Source organism: Rhyacophila brunnea, unplaced genomic scaffold, assembly GCF_057557595.1.
Source record: "Rhyacophila brunnea isolate RB1 unplaced genomic scaffold, BYU_Rbru_1.0 scaffold_12, whole genome shotgun sequence".
In the NCBI taxonomy this organism is placed as follows: domain Eukaryota; kingdom Metazoa; phylum Arthropoda; class Insecta; order Trichoptera; family Rhyacophilidae; genus Rhyacophila; species Rhyacophila brunnea.
Window position 1 is genome coordinate 34,002,673 of NW_028232774.1, and position 12,213 is coordinate 34,014,885.

The 12,213-nt window shown below is 32.0% G+C and overlaps 1 protein-coding gene across 1 annotated transcript in view; it reads left to right on the forward strand.

Annotated features, from left to right (window-relative positions):
• The window catches only part of LOC147078083 (clavesin-1), a 74,378-nt gene that overhangs the window by 57,399 nt on the left and 4,766 nt on the right, over positions 1–12,213 (forward strand). Inside the window, exon 4 of the mRNA XM_085961193.1 lies at positions 1,882–2,075. Coding sequence (XP_085817319.1) covers positions 1,882–2,075 — 194 coding nt within the window. The remainder of the gene's footprint in view (positions 1–1,881; positions 2,076–12,213) is intronic.

Sequence of the window (12,213 nt, forward strand, 5' to 3'; positions counted from 1 at the left end):
TTTAGAGGCCGGTCTTTCACGTTTAGACATTATTTGTCCTCTTTGGAATCCTATGCATTCGCGTTAAATATCAAGCAATGGTATCAATATTGCGTTTCGTATTTCGCGTACAGCATTACTTTATACATAAAAATTAGAAATTGCAATCCCAGACATAAATTTAAATCCAATTCAATTCAATTTTTTCATTAGTCAGAAACCTCTGAAAATTTGCCATAAAACGTTTTAGTGGATACCGATATAAAAATAAGTTAATATATTAAGACAAGATATAAAAAAGAAATTTAACATTTATTATGATCTTGGTCGATGATTATTTTAATAAAAAGCCAATTTTATAATTTATTTTGTCTATGATGCATTTTTCGATTTCATAACACCGTGAAAGTTTTGAGATTAATGATATTTCAATATACTTAATATTTCTTACTTTTACCTAACCGCTTTCTTTAAATTATCTTTATTTGCCAAAAAACTTATCTGTTTTTGACAAAAATCATATAAAATACCATTCCGGGTATTCACGATCAAGAAATGAAGCGGAATTCAAGAATCCGATAATTACATGTGAGACAGCTCACATGCATGTATGAATTTGCGAGGCATTGCTTAATGCAAACCTTTCCAACATTGTTCTTGTTAGTATCAGAGTAGTGAAATGTTTACCCTTAGTTATCTCAGAATGTATATCGACAGCACACGTTTTTACATTTACATCTGAATACCGACAACGAAGAATCGATTGGCGAAAAGTTCAGATTGATACAACTAATATCAAAAAAACATAGGCAACTGGTCTGGACGACGTCACCCCCTAGGGGTCATATGGGGCAAATATTATCGCGCGACTATTGTTAACCGACATATTGTAGGATATGGAAACGGGGGTAAGCATTTAAAACGGGAGAAAACTGAACGACCCGCGCACCCCATCCGCCCCGCGCCGCCACCAGTGGTACCTACCGTATTACATCACGTCGCCCATTCCAAAACTTACATGTACGCTGTCAACCTAGTGCCGTTACTATGGATTTCATTCCCGGGATTGATAAACATAATCCCGAAACTTTCGAGATTGATTTTTTATCAATTTTTATGGAAAATAAAATAAAAACGAAAATACAACAGAAAAAATACTTTTAATAACAAATTACTACATTAGAAATAAACAGAGTTATAATGAAGATTGATTTATACCCATGTGGAAGTAGCCGATTCATTTTATTTTTTCACATAAATTAATAAAAATCAGAAAGATTGGAAAAAAACAATGCTTAGCACTATTATTCGTAATTCCACCATGATCTCATACGTTTTACGGCAGTTTCATATTTGGCTGACTAATTAGATTTATGAAGCGGAAAGGCCATAAGTACACTATGATTTGCTTTACTATTTTAAATTTCGCTAACCCATCCATTATGTATTTACTATCAGAAACAGCAATCTCATATTAAATTCACATTATTATTTATATTGCAATATTATTTACTCCATTAAACTTATGTATTTCCAAGATTGAACGTATACAATATTAACAATAAATGTCTTAAATAGTATAAATTATAGGTACTAGATTTATTTTTGACTGATTTTATCAATGTTATTTGTAAATATAAAAAAATATATTAACAATGGAAGAAAATACCAATCCCGGGATTGTAAAAATTGTAATCCCGAAATCCCGGGATCAGAATTTTGGCTCGGGATTGGATTCCCTAGCCGTTACCTTTGGGCTTCACGCTTAATAGAGATACAACTTTTGTGTAAACTCTCCAAGACTATAAATTCATTACTAAGTTGGTAGGTACATACAAGAAATTCCAGATGAAAAATAATAGTCTAACTACTCTAATTATTGTAAAATCTCTTGCTTTCCAGGTCGTTTTGATCCCTACAAGCATTGCTCTGAGCACATGGCCAGGACTCACGCGCTGGTCTGCGAGGCAGTCATGGACGACGAGCTCAATCAGATCCACGGTTACTCATACATCAACGACGAAAGCGGACTCGTAATGGGGCACCTTAGTCTCTGGTCAATGACCGACATCAAAAGCCTTCTGGCCTGCATACAGGTGAATATTCCACTGTTTATTATTTTAACAAAGACCCGCCAATCGGTAACACCTTGGAATGTTCACGGAAATTTTACTGAACGAATAATTATTGATTGCTGATGAAATATTGTTATTATGGGAATGATTAAGTGTAATCTAAGGCTGTATTATTGAGGAATTAATATAAAGAAAATCCACTCCTCTAAAGTAGACACTCCAATTCGTATTACTTTGTCTATGATACATTATTTACAGTACCTAATTATTTTTTTGTAATATCATCGAGACAATTATTTTTTCTAGATTATGGTTTTTTGACTAACCTTGTACATTAATCCGTGCATGCAACTGTGCGCTATTAAATGTATCGGACATTTTCCTCAAATTTGAGAAATGTCAGAATTGAATATAAATTATAAATGCTAGAATTTAATATCATATTTTGTTTAATGATTTTGCAATTTTGCAATAGTCATAAAAAACGTTTTAATCTATGACGATGACCTTTTAATTTACTTGCATACTTGTATTAAATTGCATCTTAATCTTGATTTAACTTATTTTGATATATAATCATATCTACATAATATAAATTGAATGAGTAATGATCTTAATTATATGATTTTTTAGTCCGCGTGTAAAGTTAATTTTGTAAAAACTAGTGTTATGTGTAAATGTTATTACCTATTATTTTAGATTTCGTGCATATCAATGAAATCAAATTTGGCGGGAAAGTGGGCGGCATATCTTTGGAAAATCTACTCTTGTGGCATTGAGAGAAGCACTTGTAACTGAATCGTCTGAAATACATATTTTTATCCAATGCCAAATTGAATGTTGCAATAATTAGGCTTTAGTTAGAAAGAGTCCCACGCCACTCTGCACCATTAGATGCATAATTATATATTATATGCATGCATTCAGTGCCTCACTATACCTATAAATTAATTAAAATCTTTTAAATATGTATAAAAAATATTCCATAATAATACATACCTACTGATTAGCAGTCACTTTTCATCTCTAAAAATTTATAACTATTAATAAAAGTTATAATAAATAATTGTAAATAGTAATAAAACTAAGCGTATCTTGCGAATTTATCAAATTCCATCCAGAAAAACAATATCAATACATCGCTGTAGTTGGAGTTGGGTATTTCCCGAGAAAAACTCAATCTCGAGATTCGGGATTTCCCGAAATGATGAAATTTTGAATTCCAGAAAAGAATTCTCGAGAATTCTCGAGATATCGGGAAATTTAAAAAAAACTGTAAAATCCTAAAATCAGTGTAAAAACAAACAAATTCCCAAATTTTTTTTTATTTATTTAAGAAGACAAACGAAATAGTAGTAGGAAAACAAAAATAATTCAAACCATTACTTATTAAAAAAGAATTAAAAAAAACACAGACTGTCAATCGCTGCCTCTGACAATCGCGTACGCTTTTGAGACACAAAATTCCCAGATGTTGCAAAAAATTCGCTCATTTTGAGTCGACGTTGGCTTAATTGTGTTAAATGCCCCTTGTCTTTTTTCATATAGAAAATCATTTTTTCTGTTATTATTTAATAATAAAGAAATCCCGAATCCCGAGAAAAGATTCTCGAGATCCGAGATTTCCCGAAATGTTGAAAATTTCAATTCTCGAGATTCGGGATGGAAAATTTCGAGAATTCCCGTCGGGAAATTCCCGAAACCCAACTCTAGCTGTAGTACACGTCGGATCTACGTTTTCATGTTTTGGTAACTAAACGTTATCGGACGTCGCTAGATTTAACGCCATACGCCAGATGCATATTTTACAAATTAGATTACATATTAGAAAACAGTATTATAAACACTTGTAAAGTTCGTTATTTTGTATATTGGACTCGTTTCATCTACATGAACTTAATTATCTCACTTTCGAGAAACGCGTACAGTTCTACAAAATATGAAACGCGATAATATTATGTAGATTGGATTGATTAGTACATATTATTACTAAGTAGGCACCTATCTAATACTTTTCTAACATGCGTGTCATGCATTTATTGAGGAAATAGGAAGAGTTTGCCGTAATAATAAAAGTATCTATTTAACTAGACGGCCATGCATGATTATTGATTATAACTTAACAATTTATTTTGTCATAATAATCATAAATATTAGGTATGCCACTAATATCGGTACATGCACAGTTGAGTGACTGTTTTTATGCTTCGAATAGCCAATAAATTGAGTAGGCGATTTTTTTGGAAGAGTGATTTTTTAACCAGGGGGCTTTTAGCGAAATAATAATATTAAGAATGGCAGAAATGCTCAATTTGTAATTGAAATACAGTATACCTACACATATATACTGTTTTATTCAGTACACTTAGTGGCGGAGCCATTATGTGAAGAAGGCACTTGACTATTACGTTGTGCTTTTTACGTCTCTCGCGCCACACGCGCATCGCACAGCCACTAGCAGTGTGCTTTTTCACTGCTGACCTGTCAATTAATATTTAATTACCACATTTAAATATCATGTTAATTATATCTAATTACCAACTAATTCAAACGCGTCAGTCGCGGTGTTAGCACTAAATGAGTTAAGGACAAGTATACTTAATAGAAAATAATCGGTAAATTTAAGCTTTAAAATTACATAGGTACCTAATTAATTTAATTGATCAATCTAAAAATCAAAGATAAATTTATAGTTTGGATTATTAAGTGGTTTTGGAATTGGTTATTTTTTAATAAGTACCTAACTCGCACAGTTTACTTAATATCAAATTGCAAAATTCAATTAAAACATTCCAAAAAACAATGAACTTCCTATGACCATCGTGAAGTTTTATATTTATTCAATAGTACCAACCTATCAATAATAATTGATAATATAATCCATCAAATAAGACTTTTAGAAATTAATCTAATATGTGCGCAGTAATGTGGGCATACATTATTTATGTATACATGCCTGCAGATGCCGAAAGAAGAAACCGGCGACACACGCGAAAAATAGATTCATATGAGATACCTACTAGTTAAAAAAAATACCAAATATTTTTTTTATAAACACAGGATAATGCATTTTGAAACGAGTTATATGACGTAAACACCAATTCAATTATGAATACAAAAGAGTGGGTATAATTATATGTTTTTTTTATTATTTTAAAACTAATTAAGTATTTTAATGAGTAGCCACTATTTTATTTTTATATTGACTGGAATGCGAAAAATAGGTTTTGAAATATTTATTTTCATTTTATTTCATTGATTCATTTTTCAAGATTTATTTCAATTGAGGGGGTTGTACACAACGAAACACCCCCCTTTACTACGCCACTGAACTAACGTTGCATATTATTCAACAACAACAATAATGTATTACATTATTATGTTGAGGTCATTTGCCTGGCTTCTTAACGTATTAAGTCCAAAGTTTTAAAATTATATAAAACGATAGTTTAAAAATCCAATATTGAGATTAAATACATATTCTTGTAGATGACAAATTGTTTTAGATACATAATACATTTGGACCATTGGGTATAAATCTTGATATATAAGATTGGCTCAGTAGAAGATATTCAAAGGTAGATGTTGTAACTTTACATTTAAAACGTACCAACGTCACAACTAGAGTTGGGTATTTCCCGAGAAAATCTCAATCTCGAGATTCGGGATTTCCAGAAAAGAATTCTCGAGAATTCCCGAGATATCGGGAAGTTTAAAAAAACCTGTAAAAATCCTAAAACCAGTGTAAAAACAGACAAGTTCCAAAAAATATGTTTGTTTTTTTTCATTTATGTAAGAAGACAAACAAATAGAAGTAGGAAAACAAAAATAATTCAAAACATTACTTATTAAAATAGAAATTCAAAAATCACAGACTGTATCGATGCGTCTGACAATCGCGCATGCTTTTGAGACACAAAATTCCCTTACGTTAAAAAATTGCGCTCACTTTGAGTCGACGTTGACATAATTGTGTTAAATACCCCGATCAGTCGTTGAACGTTTTGAATTTTCTGTCAATTTTTTTCATATGGAAAGATCGTTTTTTTTTCAATTAATATTTCTATGGCCGGTGTGTAAAACCACATAAGTCAAAAAATTCAATTTTTCGGTTTTTACTGATTCTATAAGTCAAAGTAATTCTGCACACTTGTGTATAAACACATAAGTCAAATGCTGTTAGTATGGTGTTATAATACAAATGAACACAACGACATAAGTTATTTCCCTCTGAAAAGCGGGGTGTAAAAACACATAAGTCTGACTTATGTGATTATGCACAAAATTTTAAATTTAAAGTGGCAACAACGGATGACTTATGGTGTTAGTCGCCGTTAGACAGTTCATTTAGTAGAGTGTAGTATTGATGTTCTGAACTCATAAAATGCATGTAAACTATTTAAATTGATTAATACGTTATACTTAAATACAAAATAATGTCAGAAATCAAAAAAATATACTTGCATTATCATTATCCAATAAAACATCATTGATAAAGTTGCAAGGTAAGTTTACCACATTTTCGTAACTTTATGTTATTTTTTCATAAATATAATTTTATTGTGAGTGTGCTTTTAATTTCACACAATATACAATTTGAATTTAAGTTTCATTTGTTAATGTTAACAACATATTAATGTGATTGTGATATTTCAGCACAATCAAAAACGTTGCCATTTGACTCCGCGTATGCGTTTTTGGATCAAGATCGACCTTTTATCTCTAGTGATACTAGCCATATCAATAACTGCAGAAATGACATTAATCCGGATACATCGAGCCAGAATCTTCAATGTTTGGCTTCAACACATGAACTTAAATATGTGTATGCCCAAAATGAAAGTACAGTACAAGGCTCTAGCTCTGATGACTCTGTCATTGACCCATCATATATTCCTCCATGCCATATTAAAACTGACACTATAGCACCAGGTTTGGAAAATAATGAAATTGAAGTAATAGTCTCACAAAAGTCTCCACAATCATCAAAAAAAGACACAAGAAGTATACGTGAAGAAAGAAAACGCAAAAGGAACAGTGGCCAAGAATACCATTCATAGCCTGGGAAGTTAATTAGAATACGTATTCAACTCCTTTTATCTAAATGCAGAAAGTTGTGCCAAGATCGAATCATAGAAATTCATCGCACCAAGCTTTTTGAAGAATATTTGAATCTTACACAGCATGACAAAAGGAGTGCTTACATATCGTCATTAATTTCCATTCAAAATACGGCCAGTCACCGACCTGGATTTCAGGATCCCAGTAAGGAAAAAATTTGGTTAAAATCCTATAATTATTCTTTGGATATTGAAGGTAGTAAAATTAAAGTATGCAAGGGTTGTTTTCCAAAAACGTTTGGTGAAATAGACATTTTTGTTAATCTTGTCGCCACAAAAAAATAAGCAACTGTAGGTGGCACACAAACCACTGACAATCTAGGTCAGCATATCCTTTCAAATAAATGGAGCGATGAAAATTTGATGAAAGTTTCTAAACACATAAATAAATTTCCATCTTATGAAAGTCACTATACTCTTGCCATAACATTTAACCATAATTTTTTTTCGATATGTACAAAGCGGAAACTGAGAATTATGTATCTATTCTCTACAGGGAGGAATTTCACAGACTTCGGAAGTTGATTCGGACCATGATTGAACAAAAGAAAAAGAAAATTATTAGTCAAATTAACCACCCGTACGATTGGTTTCAGCTAGTCAGATCGTGCGGAAATAGATTTGAAGTCGTTGAAATGATACAATCTGATTTTCTAGAATTTTCCAGTTTGTTGAAAGGCTCACTTGTGCTGAGAAAGAAAGACGAATTTGGCAACCCATTTAAGTGGCACGATGCTCGTTGGCTGAGATACCTATACAAAAAAATTCGGAATTGTTTATTACAAACCAAGCCTAGAAGAAGAAGAATCTTTCAAAATACTGTGTTTAAGACGGCGAGGTGTTCCAGAAAGGATGGAAACAACTGATCTAACTTTTCCTCAGATAACCAACGCTCCTTTACCTATTAGCCAAGAGAACGACCTTATATCTCTATTGCCGCTAATTCTAACTATATCTCATAAGTTTTATCATCAACTGCCCTCCAGCAACATACCTGATATTGATCCAGATTTAGTGGAAACATGAAAACTAGAAGAAATATTAATTATATTTCATTTTCAATGATTTATGTATTTTTTGTGTTTCATTTGTATCTTGGTGGATTTTTGAAGTAAAATTTTATTTTTTATATCTCCTGGTTCTTTTTTTTCTCACATTTGTTATAATAGATTAGGTTCCTCTTTGTAATAATTAATTATATTCAATAAATCTGGTATTCCTTGATAAAAATCAAATGTTTTCATTATTATTATGATATTTTTTAATGTTCTAATAATTGGCCATAATCACATAAGTCAGACAAACAAGAAAAAAACTCATGTGTATATACACATAAGTCAGCTATTTACTTTATTTTAAATATTTCATACTGTCTTATGAATACATTATATATAAAATAACTATAAACTGAAAAAAAATTAATTGAATAGCAAAGCTTCTTGAAAAAAAAAAGATATTCACAAAAAACACTCTCCTGAAAAATGTTGTTTTTTGACTAATGTAGTTTTACACCCCGGCCACAGATTTGATAATAAAGAAATCCCGAATCTCGAGAAAAGATTCTCGAGATCCGGGATTTCCCGAAATGTTGAAAATTTCAATTCTCGAGATTCGGGATCGAAAATTTCTCGAGAATTCCCGTCGGAAAATTCCCGAAACCCAACTCTAGTTAACGTGTAACGTTGCGTTCATTATTATTGTTGTATTCTGCTAACATCTCGGCGCGTATTCGCTTAAGCATTGGCACATACACAATATGCATTATTGATTATTTTTGTGGTTGAAATTAATTCTACATACATTAGTCATTACAATAAGGGTGCATATATGGAAAATTTGCGTACATGCTTTTATAACCATGTCATCATAATTATATTACGCGTATATGTTAAATATTATAAATTATAACACACAAATACGGTATAATACTTATTGTTTATGGTTCATATTGGTAATTTGCTTTCATATCTTTGACTTATTGACTAACGTGTTAGTTGTATAGGTAATATTGAGAATCAGTAAGTCAATGAACATGTCACGCTGGTCAAGGCAATGACTGGTTTTGAGTCCCAACTACCATTGGCTGCGCTTTTTAGTGGATTATAATAGGATGGATATGATTTAGATGCAAGGCTGAGTTTGTGTCGTTATGTTATAAACTGTTTTATGTTAGTTGTAGAAAATTTTTATGAGTAACTATATTTAGGGTAATTAACTGTACGACTAGTTTGTGTTCTTTTGAGACCCCTTTCAAATATTTTGAGTAATCGATTGCGTCATGTGTTAATTATTAAGTTAACAGTTAATTAACATTAATTAAATCGCTGCGCGAATGCGCCTAAACTAATCGGTCGTATAATACACAGGTAGATACCGTCGATATCAATAATAATTACGACCGATAAAAATCTTATTTTTTATATTATTTTATTTCATTGGCACAGCGAGTGTTCATTTTGTTCACTGTTGTTCACCTGTCAACTTTCACTTTTTGTTACCTAGGCGGTCACCAAGGCTTATGACATCGTCTTTATAGAAAATATTACTTTGTGGCAGGTATAAAAGTGTATTTATCATTTTATCAGCTGATGTATATTAAAAAATTCGAAACCTGTTATACCTATTGGCGGGAAATTAAACTTAACACGAAACAATTTATTGCTATTAACTTTTTTAATAATCAGCTTCGCCCCTGTCTAATATATTATTATACGAACCTCCACCAAAGTTATATTGAATAAAAAATGGACGTCGAAACACGCGATCATACTATTTTTTCATAACAGCCGATTCGTCAGACTACTATGCATTTCAATGCAATCGGTACCTATACTAATACTTCCCTCATTTTCAATTGATGTATGCTCCACAGCGTAAAGGAAATAATAACTGAGTTTTTACGAGAAATATTGTTGGCCATTCGCTAAAACTACTAGGTCATTGTATTTAGGGATTCCAATCCCGGGATCCCGGGATCCCGAGTTATTTTCGATACCTATGAATCCCGGGATTGATAAACATAATCCCGGGATTTCGGGATTGATTGTTTTATCAATTTTTATGGAAAATAAAATAAAAGCGAAAATATAACAGAAAAAATACTTTTAATAAAAAATAACTTCTCTTTCTTCTTTCTTTTGACCATTTCCGATCCTAATAGGATCATATGAGCCTCCACTGAGTGGAGGTTTGTATTAACAGATTTTATTTTTACGAGAAATGGATGTCAGCCACTTGCTCAACCTATTAGGACCATACTCTGACTCGTGCATGAATTGAAAAACAATATGTGAACTTGCCAGACCCAGGATTCGAACCTGGGACCCTCGACAATATAGACCGGCGCTTAATCCACGCGGCCATCGTCAAAAAATAACTACATTAGAAATAATCTGAGTTTGAATGAAGTTAGATTTATACACATGTGTAGGTAGCCGATTCATTTAATTTTTTCACATAAATTATTAAAAATGAGAAAGATTGGAAAAAACAATGCTTCGCACTTTTAACAAAGTAATTCCACCATGATATCATACGTTTTACGGCAGTTTCATATTTGGCTGACTAATTAGATTTATGAAGCGGAAAGGCCATAAGTACGCCATGATTATTTGCTTTACTATTTTAAATCTCGCTAATCCATTCTTATGTCTTTACTATCAAAAACAGCAATCTCATATTAAATTCACATTATTATTTATATTACAATATTATTTACTCCATTAAACTTATTTATTTCCAAGATATAACAATAAATGTCTTAAATAGTATAAATTATACTAGATTTATTTTTGACCGAATTTATCAATGTTATTTGTAAATATAAAATTTTTATATTAACAATGGAAAAAAATGCCAATCCCGGGACCAGTTCCGGGATCCCGGGATTGTCAAATTATAATCCCGAAATCCCGGGATCAGAATTTTGGCTCGGGATTGGATTCCCTAATTGTATTGGATCAAAGGCATAGCATGCATCTTTATGCCCAGACACACGTCTCCATAGATGGGTGTTCTACCAACTTAATGAACAAGTGTGTTGATTAACGGGTTTTTTTTATTATCTAGTGTTATACAATACTAATTATTATTAGATACCTACTTCCTTAAAACGCCGTCTATTTTCTATAGCACTGGCGAAAGATAAAGGTAGGCTGTTAAGATTCAACATAAACTTTCTCAGTCATAATTATTTGTTTTCATTGCAATTTGCAGATGGCATTAGTTAGTTTTTAAAATTCAATTAAACCCTGCCTAGACCAAACCAGGTATGCTATGGGCGATCCGACAAAAATAGTGCACACTTTTCAGTCATACTTATTTGTTTTCGTTGAATTAAGAACACACAATTTTGCAGATGGTGTCGCTTAGTTGTATTAAATTCACTAAGCCCTGCCTAAACCAAACCAATCGATAAATTCTATCTATTTAAATATCTAAAAGTATGCCTTGCTCAAACCATACATAAGCGAGACGAATGTTTTTTGACTATTATCTACAACTGCATATAAACTCTATTACACCCACGATAGCGTCGCGGGTCTCACGTTCGAATCCTGGGTCTGGCGCAAGTACGTTTTTATTATTTTCAATTTGTGAATGAGTGGATGAGTATGGATACCTAATAGGTTGAGCAAGTGGCTGTGACATCCATTTCTCGTAAAAACTAAATCTGTTAATACAAACCTCCACTCTGTAGAGACCCATATCATCTCATTAGGATCGGCCATGGTCGAAAAAAAATCAACTATGGCTTGCATTGGGCAGGGTTTAATTGAATTTAAAAAAAAACTAACAAACACTATCTTAGTTCAATGAAAACAAATACGTATGACTGACAAAGTTTAGTGTGCTCTATTTATGCCAGATCTTATCAGCCAACCTCCACCCTTCGCCACTGGTATAGTCAGGCATTGTAGCAAAATTGAGAATTCCTATCTTAATAATAGTTATTGCTTATAGGTACTTTTAATACAATGCAGGAAACTGTTTGTCGTAAAGTAAAATTTTCAATTTCATCTTTCATTCGTATTAACGAG